Source organism: Miscanthus floridulus, chromosome 9 (genome assembly GCF_019320115.1).
Source record: "Miscanthus floridulus cultivar M001 chromosome 9, ASM1932011v1, whole genome shotgun sequence".
NCBI lineage: Eukaryota > Viridiplantae > Streptophyta > Magnoliopsida > Poales > Poaceae > Miscanthus > Miscanthus floridulus.
This window is the reverse complement of record NC_089588.1, coordinates 80,406,060-80,426,758: the sequence shown is the minus strand read 5'-3', so window position 1 is coordinate 80,426,758 and position 20,699 is coordinate 80,406,060. Positions and strand designations below refer to the sequence as shown.

General features: G+C 42.4%; 1 protein-coding gene across 1 annotated transcript; it reads right to left on the bottom strand.

The window, feature by feature from the left end:
- Positions 1-8,497: 8,497 nt before the first annotated feature.
- LOC136482237 (transcription factor MYB60-like) lies at positions 8,498-10,341 on the bottom strand. The gene is made up of 3 exons (XM_066479464.1): positions 9,986-10,341; positions 9,696-9,825; positions 8,498-9,340 (listed from the first exon to the last, which is right to left on the bottom strand). Exons 1-3 carry the CDS (start codon positions 10,119-10,121, stop codon positions 8,710-8,712), a joined length of 897 nt encoding a protein of 298 aa, XP_066335561.1. The 5' UTR covers positions 10,122-10,341; the 3' UTR covers positions 8,498-8,709.
- Between the last annotated feature and the right edge of the window lie 10,358 nt (positions 10,342-20,699).

The following is a 20,699-nucleotide window of genomic DNA, read 5'->3' as shown; positions in this document are numbered from 1 at the left end:
ATATCGATTCCTCCCTCACCAACACCCAGAATTGGGATGGGCGATGATGGACCCTCAGGGCACGGATCCAACAACCCAAGTGATGGTACACTTTGGCTATGAGTCCGTAGCAAAGATTCACCGATTGGAGGATCAGTTAAAGGCACAACAGAAAACCATCAAGAGACACCGACAGGTGATAGATGAGCAAAGGATGTGCCTCAACCTGCCAAAGATGTATGAGGAGCTTCCCCATAAACCTTGTCCATAGATGTTGGAGTCCCTTATATGTAATAAAACGATAGTAGAACGAGTCAAGTTGAGTCTAGTCGAGTCTATTAGTGCGGTGTGAACATTGGTGTGCCTAGTTGATTTGTTATTATGTTTATGTGTGAGTTGGATTTTTGTAATAAGTGCTGGAACTTTGTGGGTATGTCTACAAGTTTCATAGTTAAGAATATTAAAGATTGGGTCAATAAATAAATAGTTGAGTTTGGTACATCTTGTTCTCTCGGAATCTATTTTTCGAAGCAGTCTGCCTTTATCTTCATGCCAATTAAAATCTACTTGGCCAAAAATTATGAATTTTTTATGGGAATAACTAGACTTAAGTATCTTTTCAATTCCTCTGGAATCACCCTCATATCTGATCTGGTTTGTGAGATATCGCTGTTTCAAGATAAAGTTTCTGCGCAGTCTGGAATCTGGAAACAGTTTTGGTTGTATCCTATTTTTGAGTCACCTAAACACAGAATCTGGGCATGTGGTCTGAATAAAAGTTGTAGATAATTTCTTAATATTTCCAACCATATAAAGTACGCCTCTTTTGGATATCCGGAACTTGAGATATGACTATTTTACCGAGCTGCTAATGTTGGAACTCGTCCAGAAAATTTTTAGAATGCATTCTAACTTGGAAATCTCTAAATCTTGAATATTTGTGTTGGATGGCAGATGTCTGGAAGAGGAAGAGGACGAGGTCGTGGAGGTGTTCCCCCACATGCACCACCACCACCACTACCGACAATTGAGCAACTTCTGGCAGTGCAGTCATAGCCCATGCAAGCGTTGGTGCAGAATCAGCAAAACCAACCATTTGGTGGAGCACCGCGTGATAAGCGTGGTGAATTCTTGAAGGGCCATCCCCCGGTGTTCTCTCATGCCACTGATCCACTAGAAGCAGATGATTGGCTTCGTTCAGTGGAAAAGCAACTCAACATAGCGCAGTGCGATGATCAACAGAAGGTGTTGTACGCTTCAGGACAGCTCTAGGGAGAAGCTCAAGACTAGTGGGAGTCATTTGAGTATGGACGTCCAACTAATGCTCCTTCTGTCACCTGACAGGAGTTTAGAGAGAATTTCTGGTCCTATCATATACCTAAAGGATTGATAGAGCTCAAGTAGGAGGAATTCAGAGCTCTAAAGCAGGGATCTATGTCTGTTGCGGAGTATCATGATAAGTTTGCTCAGCTGTCACGTTATGCTCCGAATGAAGTGGCTGATGATGCCGACAAGCAGCGCCACTTTCTCAAGGGTCTGTATGATGTTCTGCAACTCTAGCTTATGTCCAATATATACCTCAATTTTCAGACGCTGGTGAATCACGCTATTGTTATTGACAACAAGCGCAAGGAGATGGAGGCCAAGAAGAGGAGGCTTCAGGGACAGGCCTCTGGGAGCAATACTCGTCCATGCGCCAACCCTCAGCAAGGTTTCTAGCAGAGGTTCCAGGGACCACCCAATCAGTGGAATCATGGTCAATACCCCCAGCACAACCAGAACCAACATCAGATTGGCAATCAACGCCCTCAGCAGCAGAGTGGTCAGTAGACACCACAACAGGGAGCACCCAACAACACTCCCATGAAGACTAGTGCCCCTAGCACTCTCAATAAGTGTTTCCGCTATGGTAAAGAGGGTCACCTGTCTTATAATTGCCCTGAGAAGCCCAACCAGCAAACCCCCTAAAGGCAGAATAGTTATCAGAAGCCAGCACCCAACATAGGAAAGGTGAACCATGTGTCTACCGAGATGGTGCTTGCGGAACTAGAAGTCATGCTCGGTACGTTCAATGTCAACTCGACTCCTGCCACTGTTCTTTTCGATTTTGGAGCTTCGCATTCATTCATATCACAAGCATTTGTTAGAAATCATTACATACCATTATGTGCCATGCAAAATCCTATATTAGTAAACTCATCGGGAGGTAGTATGCAAGCTTCATATCGTTGTCTTCCGACTAGTCTATTCTTAAGGGGGGTAGAGTTCAAAGTGAGCCCTATTGTGTTGAGAGCATCTGGTATTGATGTGATTCTAGGTATGGACTGGATGAAGCAACAACAAGCAGTCATTCAGTGTTAAGAGAAGGTAGTTGTTGTGACCACACCAAATGGGGAAAGAATCAGTGTTGATGTTGTAGTACAAGCACAGCCGACAGCCATAGTGAATCAGCTTGATGATAGCGTCGACAAGGAAGATCCAGTGGTGGATGAGTTTCTAGATGTGTTTCCTGATGACTTGCCAGGTATGCCACCTAACCGTGACATTGAGTTTATTATTAAATTATTACCTGGAACTGCACCTATAGCTAAGCGTCCATATAGAATGGGGGTTAATGAACTAGAGGAACTTAAGAAACAAATAAAGGAGTTACAGGAGAAAGGTTTTATTCATCCTAGTTCATCACCTTGGGGAGCACCAGTTATATTTGTTGACAAGAAGGATGGTACTCAGAGGATGTGTGTTGATTATCGGTCACTCAATGAGGTTACTATCAAGAACAAGTATCCGTTGCCTAGAATTGATGACTTGTTTGATCAGTTGAGAGGTGCTTGTGTTTTCTCTAAGATTGATCTTTGTTCTAGCTATCATCAGTTGAAGATTCATGCAACTGACATACCCAAGACAACTTTTACTCCGAGGTATGGTTTGTATGAGTACACTGTTATGTCATTTGGTTTGACCAATGCACCTGCATACTTTATGTACTTGATGAATAAGGTGTTCATGGAGTTTTTGGATAAGTTTGTGGTGGTATTCATCGATGATATATTGGTATTCTCTAAAACGGAAGAAGAGCATGCTGAACATCTAAGGTTGGTCTTGCAGAAGCTCAAAGAGCACAAGTTGTATGCTAAGCAAAGCAAGTGTGAATTTTGGTTGAAGGAAGTTTCTTTCCTAGGCCATGTTGTTTCTAATGGTGGAATAGCAGTAGATCCAAGCAAAGTGAAAGATGTATTGAATTAGAAACCACCAACTGATGTGGGAGAGATTTAAAGTTTCTTGGGATTAGCTGGATACTATAGAAGGTTCATAGAAGGTTTCTCTAAAGTTGCCAAGCCTATGACAGCTTTGTTGGAGAAAAATGCCAAGTTTGTGTGGTCCGAGAAGTGCCAGGCTAACTTTGAATAGTTGAAGAAGAGGTTGACTACCGCTCTAGTGTTGGTTTTACCAGATTTGAACTAGAGCTTTTCAATTTATTGTGATGCATCTCGTCAAGGTCTTGGATCTGTTCTTATGCAAGAAGGAAGAGTGGTGGCTTATGCATCCTGACAGTTGAGAAAGAATGAGTTAAATTATCCTACTCATGACTTGGAGTTAGCAGCAGTGGTTCATGCTCTGAAGATTTGGAGACACTATCTTATTGGACATAAGAGTGACATCTATACTGATCACAAGAGTCTAAAGTACATTTTCACTCAAACGGATCTGAATATGAGACAGCGTGGATGGTTAGAGTTGATCAAAGATTATGATCTAGAGGTACACTATCATCCTAGAAAAGCGAATGTTGTTGCCGATGCTCTTAGCAGGAAGAGTTATGCCAATGAGGTGCAAGTGACATCGATGTCAAGTGAGTTGTGTGCTGAGTTTGAGCGACTAAATTTGGGCTTTGTCACTAATGCAGTGGAGTTGGTGTTAGAGCCTAAACTGGAGCAAGAAATACATAAGGGACAGTTACAGGATGCGAAGTTGAAAGAGATAGCGGAAAACATAGTGATTGGTAAGACACCAGGTTTCTGTATGGATGATAATGGAACTCTGTGGTTTGGGAAAAGACTATGTGTGCCTGAGGATAAGGCTATACGAGAGGCAATTCTTCGTGAGGCACATGAGTCTGCTTACTCTATTCATCCTGGAAGTACCAAGATGTATTTGGATTTGAAAGAGAAGTATTGGTGGTACGGACTAAAGAGAGATGTTGCTGAATATGTTGCTTTGTGTGACACATGTCAGAGAGTCAAAGCTGAACATCAAAGACCTATAGGATTACTACAACCAATGAAGATACCTAAGTGGAAGTGGGAAGAAGTTGGTATGAATTTTATAATTGGGTTACCACACACTCAGAGAGGTTATGATTCAATTTGGGTAATAGTGGATCGGTTAACTAAAGTTGCTCACTTCTTACCATTCAAGACTACCTATACTGGTCCTCAATTGGCTGCATTATATATGGAGAGGATAGTGTATCTACATGGAGTTCCCAAGAAAATTGTGTCTAATCGAGGTACTCAATTTACATCTCATTTTTGGCAGCAAGTACATAGTTCGTTGGGAACAAAATTGAATTTTAGTACAACATATCATCCACAGATAGATGGACAAACTAAGAGGATTAATCAGATCTTAGAGGACATGTTGAGAGCTTGTGCATTGCAGTATGGTATAAGTTGGGACAAGAGTTTGCCTTATGCAGAGTTCTCATATAACAATAGTTATCAGAAAAGTCTCAATATGACACCTTTTGAAGCTTTGTATGGACGAAAGTGTAGAACCAGGTTATTTTGGAATCAAACGGGAGAAACTCAAGTGTTCGGACTAGATGTTCTGAGAGACGCAGAAGCGCAAGTAAGGATGATCAGAGATAACTTGAGAGTGGCTCAGTCTCGACAGAAGAGTTATGTCGACACTAGAAGAAGAGAATTGGTTTTCGAAGTAGGGGATTGTGTTTACTTGAAAGTGTCACCTATGAGAAATGTGAGGAGGTTTAACATGAAAGGGAAGTTAGCACTAAGGTATATTGGACCATTCAAGATTTTAGAGAGACGTGGTGAAGTAGCTTATCAGTTGGAATTGCCTGAGAGTTTGTCAGGTGTACATGATGTGTTCCATGTGTCTCAATTGAAGAAGTATTTGCGTGTACTAGAGGAGCAGATACCGTTAGAAGAGCTTACCATTAAGGAAGATCTCACTTATGAGGAATTTTCGGTAAGGATTTTGTAGATGGCAGAAAGAGTTACAAGGAGCCGAGTTATAAAGATGTGTAAGGTTTAGTGGAATCGGTATACAGAAGATGAGGCCACTTGGGAAAGAGAAGAGGATCTAAGGAAAACATACTCATAGTTATTTGGGTACGCATCGTTCAAATCTCGAGGACGAGATTCATTTTAAGGGGGGTAGAATTGTAACACCCTAAAATTTGCATAACTTTGAAATAGGAGAAATTGATTAATTATGCATTTTTGTGGGCATTTGAATTTAGGAAAATAATAATTTTATTAAATTAAAATCAAATGTAGGTTCACAATCATGTGTGTGCGTCCATGCTGCTGCATATCTTTTTGTATTGCTTGATTTGAAATCAAATTCCAAGTTGAATTGAATTTGCATTCAAAATTGATTTTGAAATTGTTTTGGAAAAATTGGAAAAAGGGAAAACGAATTCCCCTCTCTCCCCTTCCTTTCGGCCTGGTTGGCCTACTTCTGCTCGTGGCCTGCTTCCAGCACAGGCCGCCTCATTTCCTTCCATGCGGCCCAGCCAAGAGACCGGCCCAGGTCGCGCTGTGCCCCGCGCCTCCCTTCCTGCAGCGGCCCAGCAAGGCAGCTGGCCCAGCTCCGCATGCCGCATCGCGTCTCCATCCCGCTGACGCACCGGGCCCGTCCGTCAGGCGTTCTTCTTCCTCCGTCACGTAATTGAGCCAGAGACCACCGCGCCGACGCCGCCCGAGTTTGGCCCTGCTATGCCGTGGGTGCCGTGCCTCCCAAGACGTCGCACCCCTTTAAATATCGCCCATGCTTGCGCCGCCCTCCTTATCCCATTTTGCAGCAAGCTTTCCGCCTCACCAAAGAGCTCGCAGCCGCCTCGCCCTAGCGTCGTCGCAAGCTTGGAAAGTCGCCGCTGTTTCGCCGAGCGCCGCGTAGCCGTCGTCGCTTCCCGTCCGTTCTTTTCGGCTCCGGTGAGATCCCCATCTCCTCCGCTCTCTCCTCGCGTCACCGGTGAGTCCAACTGTGCGCTGTACGCCGAACACCGAGAACTCCGGTGAGCCGGCAATGGCGCCGCCGCGACTGACTTTTCCGGCCGGCCGTCGTCCTCCTTCCCCACTTGATCTGTTTTGGCCCGTTAGATCGGGATCCAACGGCCCGTATCCAATGAACCGATTCGGCTGGCTGCTTTGCAAAAATGTCCCTCAGGTTTTTAATTATAGAACCCGCCGTCCCTAGCGTCTTTCTAGATTCCATTTTGTTTTTCTGAAAGCGTACTTTGGTTCGGTTAGATTGAAAATACGTTTTGAGCTATTTACAGTTTTGCCACTCAACTTGCTTTAGCCATAAAATCTCCGTTTTAACTCCGATTTGATCCGTTCAAGTTGCGTTAGGTTCATAATTAAGTAATCTACATGTTCATACTAGTGTTATGTAGGTTTTCAACTTTAAAATTTGATGTTAGATTTAATCTATTATTTTACTAAAGGAAAACTTGTTTAATTCATAACTTCTTCATTTTAGCTCCGATTTTTGTGATTTTCGCGTATGTGTATTCGTAGCGAGACATAGATTCGTTTTTCAAACTTTCCATCTTGATTTTATGCTGTTAATGTACTATTCTAATCTATAGCTTTTGTTTGCTATGCATGATTGTTCCTGGATGCTTGTATGTTACTGTGATTATCGAGTATAGACGGTGAGCAATTCGTGGGTGACCAAGAATACTACTATGACTAGCAGGAACATTAGGAATACTTTACTCAAGGTAAGTATAGCATGGGATCATCCTTGATTCCTACATTAAATTCATATTGCATGTGTCACCTTGATAGGGATTGCCTAGAATTGAACTTTTACCTTGTCACCTACGGGTTATGCATTGGGTAGCTTTGCTAGTGCTCAATTAAACCATGATCTTGTTAACTTAACTAATGGTATATGTAATAACCATTAAAATATGACTTTTTAGCAACTTAGAAACCGGGGTGGAGTATTTAGCTACTTTCTAAATGGTTCAGATTTCTCTCCCTAAGGACTTATCTGTAAGTGATCATCCAGGACTTACAGTACAACTGTGAGGGCTACATGGCTCTGGTTTTAGCTCAGTATAAGCACCTTTTCTAGCTTGTTAGTGGTTACCTTTATTGGCATAAGAATGGCTTATCGAATTGGGTATAGTGCGGCCTTTGTCCCCTTGTGTATAGGCTGTGCGTCATTGTGCCATCGGGAAGGGGGGCTCTACATCTGTTTGCCGAGTGAATCTAATGGCCCTAACTTGTTAGACGAACCTTTGAAAGGCTTCATAGTGAACCCTACCGACCTTCCTTGGTAGTGGGTCAAGAGGTTGGCCGCCTCGAACGAAAGGGTAAATCACGACTCACAGTGAAAGTGTACAACCTCTGCAGAGTGTAAAACTGGTATATCAGCCGTGCTCACGGTCACGAGCGGCCTTGGAACATTTACGAAATAGATGATGAACACTGATGATACTGATGATGAAAATGCTTACTATTGATTATGGTTTATGCTACTCATTATTCAAGTTTATATTGATCATGTGTTTTGCATTGGGACTTGAAACCACTTGTTGCTACTCTTATGCTAAAAATTGTGACAACTAAATGCTGAATGCTGTTAAACCTGTGTCAAGCCTTTTGAGCCTTATGAACCCCATGTTACACTTGTTGAGTACGACATGTACTTACGCTTGTTTATTTTCATTATTTGGATAAAAATCCCGGATGGGTAACAGATGACTATGGGTATGATGATTTTCCTGAGAACTTCTAGACTTGTGGTCAACCAGTCGACGTCCTTGTGAAATGGAACTTCCGCGAGAGATCTTTTCTTTATACTTCCGCTATATCTATGTGAAGGCTCTGTCTTAATATTCATGATGTAATAAACACTTGTGATGATACTATTCATAATTTATCGGCTTATGTGTGTGACTGATCTCTGGGCGCACATAAGATTTTGCATCCCATTTTATCCTTAAAATCGGGTGTGACAACCAAGGAGTGATTCATGTGAAAAGATTCATCTAGAAACAAAAGGTTCACCCTATGAAATGCAGTTTGCGCACGAGGGCGGATAGAGCACGAATAAGAATAAGAATAATGATCTTCTGAAAACCATATACGATCATAATGATTTTTTTGAACGAACATATACGATAGAATGAATGACCTTATGACCTACACAAATTTGCATATACAAATTTAAAAGGTGTTATGGTAACATCAAATGATAGAAGTAGAACACAGCATCAAAATAAATCTAATAAATGAGTATCCAAATTATGTACTGAAGTGAAACCATTTTATTATATCCGTCAGTACTAGTAATATCTCCAAATAAACTGGACCATCTCCAGGATTTTTCTCCCGAGGAAACAAACGGCCTATTACCAGAAACATAGGATCGACGACCCGATCATATCATTCGATCAACCGACATTACAAGTGCAAAAAACCAGCATTGAGAATGAAGCCTATGATAGCCATGACGCCAATAGAACAACTAGAACATGATGGGATCTGCACAGCAACCGGCAGAGATCCCCATGAGCCCATCCATGGCCTGCCCGGGCATGTCATCGAGCCGCCAGTCCTCGAGCAGCGAGAAGGTAGCGGTGCTCGCCGATCCCATCACCGGCGCCACCACCATCTCCAACGCCGACGACTTGTTGTTAACATCACCGCCGCCGGTCATCACCATCTGTTCCTGGCAAACGATGGAGGCTGCTGCTGCAGCGTCTTGCTCTTCCTGGAACTCTTGCATGGCGACCTTGCAGTTAGCTGCCGCCGCTGCTGCTGCTGGTGACGGCCTCATCATCCATGTCTGGAAGAGGTTGGAGACGCCGGCGGTGGTAGTAGTCTCATTGTTGCTTGGTGCGCCGCCGCTGCAGGCGGTGTTGGGGTAGCTGTTCATGGGCTGCTGCATTCCTTGAAGGCTGTGGTGGGTGCTGCTGCTGCTAGGGCTGTAGTAGTTTGGGCTGAAGGTGACTTCATTGGAGGAGGCAGTGGTTTGGAAGGAGTCGGCTGCTGCCGGTTGTTGCAACCTCTTCACCTTCTTCTTGAGGTGTGTGTTCCAGTAGTTCTTGATGTCGTTGTCGGTTCTTTGAGGGAGGTAGGAGGCTATGGCTGCCCACCTGCATGAAAGCACAAGATGTACATATATATGAGAAACCAAATTATATACGTGATGAAGAGCAAGGCAGATATGGAGCAGTTGTTTGTTGAAGCCATAGATTATGCTGTTTATACAGTTCTTAGTCATGGCTTTGCCTGACATACTTCAAGCTAGCTTGTTTGTTACTCAATGAAATGGAACTGAATGGATTTTCAAGCTGGTGATGGATAATGAAGTTGATGAGTTCAAGAAAGTTATAAATCTATATTAGATTCAATGTAATTTTTTTTTGGTGCTTACAGATCTGAGTGGTACATCAAAATATTTTAGGAGGTTCTAAAAAAAATCAATTTTAAGAATGACACGGTGATTACTTGTTGCCAAGCAACGCCTGGAGGTGGATGATGATCCCTTCCTCATGAGGAGTGAAGTTCCCACGCTTGATCCCAGGCCTGAGGTAGTTGGTCCACCGAAGCCTACAGCTCTTGCTGCACCTCATCAACCCTAAAAAAACATGTGTAACATCAAAGAATCAAACACACTACTTCTTTCTCAATGAAAACCAAAACCAAGCACAACTCTCAACATGTATGTACAATCCCTTCAGTGAAAATCTGATCAAGTGAGCAAATAAAGCAACAAGGAGAGAGTTCGGCGATCCAACCTGTGTTCTCTGGAACGGACCGCCAGTTCCCGGGGCCATGCTGCTGGATGTAGGAGACGAGGACGATGTCCTCCTCCGGCGTCCATGGCCCTTTCTTGACGCCGACGCCGTTGTCGCAGCACGGTGGCCTCCCCATGCCTGCTGCCTGCTGTCTCTCCTAACCTCGGACGATCGATACACCTAGCAAGCAAGCAGCTAGCTACGCCTAGAGCTAGTCTAGCTTTGGCTAGTAGATATAGTAAGGCAAGTAGTTGAAGAACAAGAAAAGATGGGAAGCTGTGGCTGCTGCCTACACAGCCACGGCGGCCCCTTCACAATGGCCTTCTCCCTGGAACCCTCTGCTGATACGATATCGGCCTCCTTTTATTCTAGGACTAGGACACGCCAGCAGGCAGCAGGCCCTAGCTGCTTTATCTCCTACCTGTCCTCTTGCACAGGTGCCCTAGCTAGGTAGCTGCATGTGAGTGCTTATATACTGCATGACCTCATATAAGCCACTCCCTGTGCTGTGCTGTGCTGCGTTCCCTTTTGATCTCGCACTGTTGCTTTCCAATGCAAAAGTCAGCCAGGTGATCACATGAATGGGCGTCTCTCTTGCTCCGGGTGTGATCTTTGCTTTGTTGCATGCGCTGCTTTTGCGTGTGCAAGCCAAGAACACACGGCCGGTTGACGTATTGCTGGAGGACTCCTTTTCTGCTGTGGCGCTCATGAAGGGAGTAATTGCTTGCGTTTGTCTGTGTCTCTCCAGATTTCTTGGGCATTGATGAGGGCCGTGTGTGTGTGTGACTGCGTGTGTGCACCTGGCACAAGCAGGTTGGCTCTTCTCTCTTCCAGATTCAGAGGGCCTCTCTCAGGAATCTGCAAGAAAAATCAAATCACTTGCTATACACATTGCTGAAATGGAAAACTCTTCTCCATATCCTCTAGATTGGGATTTGGATAGGAGCGGAGCAGAGAATTACCCGCACCATTTTCACTCCTAATTGGGGATCCTTATGGTGGATCCTGCGCAAGTATTGACCACCTTTCCTCATAGATAGATTTAAAACCCTAGACACAACATGGAGGATACATCATACATGATTGCATGAACATGTCAGCAGATGGCCAGAGGCTGAGCCAGAAATGTGTTTTTCCCTTTTTTTTAGGGTGGAGGGAGGGGGGCAGAAGTACAATTTTTCTTAAAATTTAGTCAAATTTCTAGTTAAAATTTGTTATCTTGGAACTACGTCTAAAAAAGAGTTTCAGATCTTAAGAGTTTCACGCCATTTATTATTTTTTCCACCAAATTAGAAACATTTATTTTTCACATTTCAGAGATGTGGTATGTTTATTTAATTTAATGGAAATTCAATATATACACAACCAACTCACCGTCATCATTAATATTTCATATGTCAATAAACATTAATTACAAGACAAAAAGTTTATTCATATATATTGTACACATATATATGACAATGTTTTCCTAAACGGTAAACGGTCTCTACACGGTCGCCCTTCGTTTAGCATTTAGGCTGTTTACACGGTGTTTAAACGAAGTTAAACGATCTAAACGGTTTTGTACTTTTAAAAAAATACATATAATTATATATGTGCATGTAAAAAATCAAGTATTCTAGCATTTATACATATTTATCCGAGTAAAAATTAATTATTTTGGTATGTATATATATTTATGCATGCGAAAAGAACCAAATATAGATATTTATGCATGTAACATATCAAGTGTACACATTTATAAATATAATAAACTTAAGTATACAAATTTATCCATACAAAACTGAACTAGATTTACCCTGTGTTCGCCTAAATAGCCGTTTAAACAACTGTTTAGCCCGTTTAATACTGTTTATCTCCGTTCCGTTTAGGCCGTTTAGACCGTTTTTCCCGTTTTTGACCGTTTAAACGGTCAACCGTTTAATTTCCGTTTACTCCCTAAACAAAATAGTTTACTACCGTTTACCGTTTAGTGGCCGTTTAATCAGCTGTTTAGGCGAACACTGATATATGCACAATTAAGTTAAATTAGTTTCAGCCTTGTTCAATCGAGAAGTGATTGAAACTTATTTCTATCACCATCTTGCCATCAAGGTGAAAGAACTGGCCATCCCTGTGACAAATTTTGTGATGGACCTTTCTTACTGAGATGGGAAGAAAAAAAAGGGATCTGAAGCACATGGTCTAGAGATCTAAAAGTCCACATTCATGATGAATGCCTTTAGAGCAAAGAAAAAAAAATCAAATTGGGGGGCTATAGAATGGAAGAATCATGCAATGATGCAAATATACTCAATTGAAGTAAGCTTGACCACAAATTTAAAATTAATTTGAAGTCTAAAGAAATGGTTTAAAACAACATGCCCTCTCTAGGTCACAAACACATATTAAGCCATAAATTGTGTGACAAACTTTGAAAAGAACATAGGAATGTCATATTTTTACATTTTAGTGCCAACTTTCTTTAAGGGAATAAAGACTAATAAACCTTTACTCTTGTAGCTTGCAAAGTTTTTAGTCCGACAAGTGAATTGCTCCTTTAGACAATGTTGGTTTGAATGAAGCAACCAGGGAAGGAAACCGTTTCCACAGGCGAGCCTTGCATATCGGCCATGGGTCCCCTTGGCTTATATCACAGGTAAAATCCTGTTACAGACATCTTTGGATAATAAAAGTGGTGTTTGGATAAACTTTCTTTTATATATGCAGGTAAATTTTGCACTGCTTGAGATCATATACTTTCTTATGCTGTACTTTTTTTTAATATTAAGATCCTTATGTACTATATACTTCGATAGATGTGCTAGGAATACGATACATGCGGTTTGTGCATTATGTGTGTGTTAAATATAAGTTACTCAATGTCGAGAAAGAAAATCTCGTGCTTAACAAAAGATCTAGGTAGTTGCAACCTAACATCATCAAACTTTAATTTGTTTTCTTTGTTGGGAGATCCCTCTTATTCTTATCTCTCTCTCTCTCTCTCTCTCTGTCCGTGCGCGGACGCAGCTTTCAAGTGGCATGTAGAGACGGACATGTATATATGGACCCACGATTGGCTGGCCCGGCCAACCATGAACCTTCACGTATCCAGCTAGCTTGTGACAACGAAAAAGCAAGCGATGGATGGAGCCATGCGTGAAATGGCGCACGTGAGGATGAAGTCGCGCCGTGATTGACCTCAGGGCTCAGGCTCAGGGTTTAAGAATTCGATGACAAGTCAATGTTTATCCCGTACGTACGCACACGTGTACGACCGATCGAGTGCACGAGCTTGCACACGGGAGCGAACGTCAAAAGTACAAGCAACCGCAGCAGCAGTCAAAAAGTGCACTCCAAGTATTTTCCCCCCAAAACCATACACTCATATACATGTGTACTCAATCAGTCAATCACTCATATGAACGTACTCCTATCTCTAGCTAGGAACACCTCAAAAAGATTAAGTTGGATCAACAACTCTCAAGATTGATAAAGTCAACATGGACATTTTCCCATAGACAGACATGTGACCAACCATCTTATAATAAATCTAGAAAAATGCAAGCACGGTATGAAGTCGAGTACTTGAATACAGATAAACATCTTTCACCGTAAGAAACGAACCAATTGAGCTACTCTCACTTTGCGCACTAGAAGTACATGACACTAATGGAAAAAACGGGAATTGCCCTATGTGTATCAAAAGTTTTTTGTTGGTTTTTAGTTGTACCGGTAGGGAAATTCATGATTCCCTACGCTAGAACTGATAATCACTGCCGGGTCAGAATCCACCATCACTGCCGAAAATTCATGCCGACTGAGGATAATCGATAGTGACGGGGTATCCTATCACCGGCAGTTTGGCGACCCGACAATGATAATGGACTATCACTGTCGAGTCAAAGCATCAACCAATAGTGATATCTATGACCGCCACTGTCGGATTGGCTCAGGAACCGACACTAATATATAGTGTCATTGCCGGGTTGACGCATGAGCCGGTAGTGACATTACTACACAAATGATTTTGTGAGGTGGTGCCCTTTTATTAACCGAGGCGTTTACAAAATCGGACCGCCTCAGTTAATGCCTGGGATTAACGGAGGCGGTTGTTTTTATTAACTGAGGCGGTCACAATTAACCGCCTCGCAAAATTAATTTACAGAGGTGTCCTCCTAAAATCTATTAACGTCCAAAAATGCCTCCATTTTCGGAGGCAGACCTCCTAAATGGCCCGCCTAAAAAAAGGCTGAGGCCCAAATAGGCCCAGGCGAGGCCCGATAGCGTCTTCAAGTATAAATACATAAACTTTAGGGTTTCTTTGTTCCTCTCTATTTCACCGCCTCCCTCTCCCACCGAGCCGGCCGCCTCCCTCTCCGAGATAGAGACCGAGCCTCCCTTTCCCTCTCCGAGACCAAGCCGCCTCCATCTCCCTCCCCACTCTAGCCCCATCTCCCTCTCCCTTTCTAGAGCTAGGAACAGGCCTGGGGCGTAGCCCCTTCCGGTGGTGGTGGCCCCTCCTCCAGGGATGGCGCAGCACGGTGTGCACAACCCCTCCTTCAGCAGTGGAGCTGCAGCGCTCAGCGCGCTCCTCCAGCGGCGGGTGGCCCCTCTCTTACCCTAGATCCGGTAAGGAGGCGTCAAGTCCAGCATTGGGCGGCTGGATGCAGTGGAGGATGGCCGAATCCATGGCAGGTGCGCCCTCAGCGATGGATCCAGGGCCGGCGGCGCGCTTCCCGACAGCGAATCCAGGGCGGGCTCGTCCTCTGGCGGCGGATCCAGGGTAGGCGCATTCTCCGATGGCGGATCCAGCGATGTCGATGGCGATGACATGCAGATCTAGCTAGCGGCGGCGGCGGTGCGTGGATGGGCTCGGCGGCCCTGTCCACGGGTTTTTTTATTTGATTTACTGAGGCTGGCATTTGAACCGCCTCGGTAAAGATTGATTTACCGTGACCTTTGGACCGAGGCGGTTGTGATGCCCGCCTTGATAAATCCATTTTGCCCGCCTCAAAAAAGATTACAGTAGTAGTGTATTGAGTGTCACTGTTGGGTTGGGACATAACCTGATTATGAAACTTAAGATGTCACTATTGGATCGTGCTTGAACCTGGCATTGACACTCATGCCACTCATGAAACAAGGAACATCCCATATACATAGGAGGGGTTGGTGTTGTTCATCGACACCGCCTAGGGTTCGCTCGCCACTGCCTCCTATGTCATCACTACCAAGGAGTGCTCCTACGGCAGCGCCTCCTGTGCCCTCGGCGCAAAGAGAGATCATTCTCCTATGACATCACCAAGGAGAGATCTATCTCCATCTCCATGGCCGCTGCTACCGCCAAGGAGGTCTACTGGATCGAAAAAGGTCCAACCCCTTGGTAAATTAGGTCCCTGAAACTCATGGGAATAAAAGGCATATGAGTGGGAGCACAACTAGCCTATTGCAAGGCCCACGTCAACAGGATCCTCGAATGCAAGTAATAATGATTCATCCTCGAATGCAACCTTCCAAGGAACAACACTAACCCCTCTTGTGTATCTGGGATGCTCCTTGTTTCCAAGTGCATTGTTCAACATGTCCCTCTCCTTGTTCAATTCAAACCTCCCTTAGGTAGACTCCTTATGCACTACAACAACCCTATTGACGAGCTCCTGCATTGACTGGCTACACGCGGCCCCCTAGTGTGAGTGATCTGTCATCATTGTAGGATGCCCCTCTCGCTAAAATGAACCTCTTGGATCGAGGCTCCTAATCGACTGTTGCAATGGTAATGCCACACTCGACCACCTCTTCCTCTTGCCTATCCCATTCAGGGAGTTCCTTTGCGTATCCAGGCGAGCCGAGCCTAGCTATATGGAATTATGTTCTTCTCGGAGTTCAGCTTGTTTCTTATGCTAACTTCCTATGCCTCGCTCAAGAGATTGTATTGCTTGTATTCGTCCTAGTACTATAACTTGTTTGACAACTTCTCTCAATTTGATTCTGCCCCATTCTTGATGTGCTTGTTCAACTCACCCTTGAAGTTCTTGAATGAAGTGGACATGATCTAAAGTCCATGTCACTTGACTAATGCCATGTCACAACCATCTGTGAACGTGATAACCTCTACAAACTTTCCCTAGATCAAATTGTGAGTCACTAGAGACAACTAAAAGGAGTCAACTCCATATATAAGTTGCCTATTAAGCCGATTCATGATTAGGTGGAACTAAATTATGGTGTTAAGCTGCTAGGGGATGGCTCCAAGAAATGAAAAACATTATGATGAATCAAACTGTTGGGGATTTAACTTTGCCAAGAAAACTCAGCCCCTAAAACTTCGGAGTTGAAATTGTGATTTCTATAACAGAGTTTACTTGCAGTAAAAAGAAACGAAGCCAAGATGGAAATTTGACTTTGCCAGAAAGATTCCATCTTCGCTGAAGAGATTTCATCTTCGGTTAAGAAAAGAAGAAAGCAAGATTAGGCGAAGACAAGGATTTGACTTCGCCTTACATTTTGAAGGCAGAAGAAGATCAAAGCAAAAATCGACTAAGTCTAAAAGATGAAGATATGAGGAAGATTGATGACCAGAAGTTGAAGAATGAAGGCTTAGAAGAAGAAAAAGACCACTTCACCCTTATAGTTGAAAAGGGTTGTAACCATTTGAGTTAGTGGTAAAATGGTCATTTTATGTAAAGTACAAAGACTGGGGCCCCTATAAATACCCCATCTGACACGTATAGTAGGACCATGAAATGAATACAACTTTGTCTTGTGTTCAAACTTTAATGCTTGTGTGATTTCTTTACCCAACATCAGACGCCCACCGTTTGTGTGTGCTCGAAGACTCCCATGACCACGCAATGCTAATGGGTAGAGGTAACAAGAAAGTTACCACTAGGGTAATCGAAGATGACCCACCAACAGTCGAAGACCAAAGTCTTGAAAAAGATGCATCCCCAAGACCCAAACTCTTCAGGGGCAAGCGAAGCCGAAGAACAAAAACTAAAAGAACTAGAAGAACAAGTGTTGAGAAAACAAAAAGAACTCAAAGAATGTTGCGCATGTGCAAGAGAAAAGTCTCTCAAACAAAGAATAGAAGAAGCCGAAGCCACCCTTCATGAATTAAATGAACAACTTCAAAGCACAAGTCACAAAGTCATACATTTGGAAGAACCAAATTCAGCAACCAAAGCCTCTCAAGAGAAGAATTCCCAAAAGTCATTCATATCAATTGACATAAGCTCTCCCTTATTAATAAACTTGCAGCTAGCACAATGGCCCTTGGGATACAAATTTAGTATGATACCAACATTTGATGGCCAATCTGACCCAAGGCAATTTCTGATGAGTTTTGAAGCCACAGTAATTTCTAGAGGTGGCGATGAAACTACATTAGCAAAATCTCTTGTCATGGCAGTTAAAGGACCAACACAACAATGGTACTCTTCGCTAAAAGCAAAATCCATACATTCATGGGATCAACTTAAAGCAAATTTGCTTGTTGACTTCCAAGGATTCTAGCTAGTTGTCCTCACAGACATAGATCTGTTCAATTGCAAGCAACAAATCAAAGATCCCCTGAGCTAGTATTTCAAAAGATTCATCGAAATCAAGGCACAAATTCCAAATATCCCAGACGAAGTGGTGATAATAGCCACAATCAAAGGACTTTGAGTAGGCCAATGTGCTTCTCATATCGCTCGACAAAAATCAAGTACAGTTGCTGAGCTTTACGAAGTCATTCAAAAATATTGCAAGTCAGATGATGAGTACAAAAAAAGAATTGAGGAAGAAAACAACTTCAGGGCTCAATTCAAGCAAAGCAACAACAACTTCCCCCCTCCAAGACCGAACAACTATGAGCGAAGACCATTTACACCACACAACCAAGTCAATCAAACCAAAAATGACAACAATTCAACAGTTGCAAGTGATTATGCTCACCAAAATGAATGCAACTAGTGAAGTCAATTCAATGAAAGAACATTTGAAAGAGGAGGCTTTGGCACAAGAGGAAGAGGAGGAAGAGGAAGAGGAAGAGGAAGAGCACCTTTAAAACCTAAAGATATGTACTACATTATTCATGGCAAAGGGGCTAGACATACATCTAAGATGTGTCCCATAGTAAAGAAAAGCATTGAAGAAGCCCAAGAAGAAAATAGGGCACCAAGCCAATCAAAAGTTGTCAATCATGTGAGGCAAGAACATCAAAGTTCACATCAAACTTATTACCCAATGCACTATGAACATGACCAAGCACTACTTCTAGGGGCACCTCCTGCATACAGCCATGAACCCCTAGCAATGTACCATCCCATGCAAAATCAATGGAGGCAAAATCAACCTCAACAATCCAATGTCCAATCAACACAACCTGAAGCTTTGGTTGCAAATAACAACCCACAAAATAGTCAAGCCAAGCAAGAAAACAACTCTTCATCAGCTTCAGCGGTAAACAATAATGCAATCATCCCAAGCAGAGGAAGAATATTGACAATCACGGGAGGAAATAGCTTGGAACATGAAAATAATAGTCAAAGAAGAAACTACTTTCGAAGAGTAAATTCAATTTCAATGGAAGGCCCATATAAGAAAACAAAATGGTCCCATTTACCAATCACATTTTCAGAAGAAGACCTTCAGCTGAAATATTACCCACATATGGATGCAATGGTAATTGAAGCAAATATTGATGGATGGGGAGTTTCAAAAAACATTAGTTGATGGCAGAAGGTCCGCATATATTATATTCACATCAACATTAGATGCCATGAAAATTAATCGCAAAATATTGGGAAGAGTTGAGCACCCACTTTATGGCTTCGGTTGGAAAACAATCCATTCAATTGGAAGGATAGTTTTACCAGTCTCTTTCGGAATAGTGAGCAATGCAAGAACAAAGCAAATAGCATTTGATGTGGTTGACATGTATTACCCATACAACGCACTTTTTGGAAGAGGGACCTTAGACACATTCGAAGCAGTAATAAGCTACTCTTATTTGTGCATAAAAATGCCAGCAATATATGGAGTAATCGTAGTTTATGGAGATCAAACTGAGGCAAGAAACATTAAAAAGAATATACCCCAGGCTAGAAAAATGTTCACACAATTTCTAAAGAAGAAGAAAAAGAAGAAACAGAAAATGCGTAGCCTCAACCCAAAGCTCAAGCTTTTGAAGAGATAAAAAGAGTACCCTTGATCCATTAGTCCCAGACAAACAAGTCATCATTGGTACTGGACTTTCTCAAGAAGAAGACAAACTCATGGAATTCCTTTGAAGCAATAAAGATGTATTTGTTTGGTCATCCAATGGCTTAGGAGGAGTTAGCAGAGACATAATTGAGCACCAACTAGACATCGATCCAAAATTCAAACCAAAAAAGCAAAATATACAAAAATTAGCCGAAGACAGAGTTTAGGCTACCAAAGCTGAAGTTCAAATATTGCTGGATGCAAAAGTTATAAGAGAAGTTCAATTTACAACTTGGCTAGCAAACATTGTCATGGTCAGGAAAAAGAATGGAAAATGACAAATGTGCATTGAGTTTACAGATCTCAATAAAGCATGTCCAAAAGATAATTTTCCACTACCAAGAATCGACACATTAGATGATCAAGCAGCGGGAAGTGAAATGCTATGTTTCTTGGATTATTTTTCTAGATATCATCAAATTTGGATGAAAAAAAAAGATGAAGAATTCACAAGTTTTATCACACCATTTGGGACCTACTATTTTGTAAGATGGCAGAGGGGCTTCACAATGCTGGCACAACATTTGTTAGAATGACTTCAACAGTGCTACGTGATCAAATTGGCAAAAATCTACTCACCTATGTTGTTGACATAGTAGTCAAAAGCAAGAAAAGAGCAGATCATATCAAAGATCTCCAAGAAACATTTGCAAATCTACGGGAAGCAAATTTGAAGTTGAACCCTGAAAAGTGCACTTTCAGAGTCCAGAAAGGAAAAATTCTAGGCTGCATTGTATCGGCAAAGGGAATTGACCCAAACCCTAACAAAGTTCGAGCAATCCTGAACATGAAAGTTCCTGAAAACTTAAAAGATGTCCAAAAGCTGACAGGAAGACTTGCTGCCTTAAATAGATTTATCTCAAAATCAGCAGGACAAAGCCTGCTGATATTCCAAGCACTTAAGAGGACAAAAAGAAACTTCATATGGGGACCTTTGCAGCAGCATGCATTTAAAAAAATAAAAAGATACTTATCAAAGCCAAATACCCTTACTATGCAAACTCTAGGGGCTGAATTGCTCTTATATGTTTCAGCAGTTTTAGTTCAAGAGCAAGAAAATGAGCACTCAAAGAAACAAGTCCTGGTTTACTTTGTTTTAGAAGCTTTATCTAGCTCAAAAATATACTACTCAGAGATTGAAAAAATAGCTTATGCAGTCTTAACAACAGCAAGAAAGTTGAAGCACTATTTTCAAGCTCACAAAAACAAAGTACTAACAAATCATCCTCTGAAAGAAGTTTTGCAAAGTTGCATATCGTCTGGAAGATTGGGAAAATGGGCAGCAAAACTATCTTAGCACTACATCGAATTTAAAAAAAGAATATCAATAAAATCTCAAGTCTTACCAGACTTTGTAACAGATTGGACTCCATCTCAAAGTCCAAGCGAAGAAAAAAGACAACCAGACTAGATCATATATTGTGATGGAGCATGGGGCTTCGCAGGGGCTGGCGCAGCAACAATAATCACATCACCTTCAGGGATA

Coding starts and splice junctions, on each gene's coding strand:
- LOC136482237 (XM_066479464.1), bottom strand. CDS start 10,121: ATGGGGAGGCCACCGTGCTGCGACAACGGCGTCGGCGTCAAGAAAGGG. Junction 9,826..9,985: donor GTCCGTTCCAGAGAACACAG/GTTGGATCGCCG, acceptor ATGTTTTTTTAG/GGTTGATGAGGTGCAGCAAG. Junction 9,341..9,695: donor CAGGCGTTGCTTGGCAACAA/GTAATCACCGTG, acceptor GCTTTCATGCAG/GTGGGCAGCCATAGCCTCCT.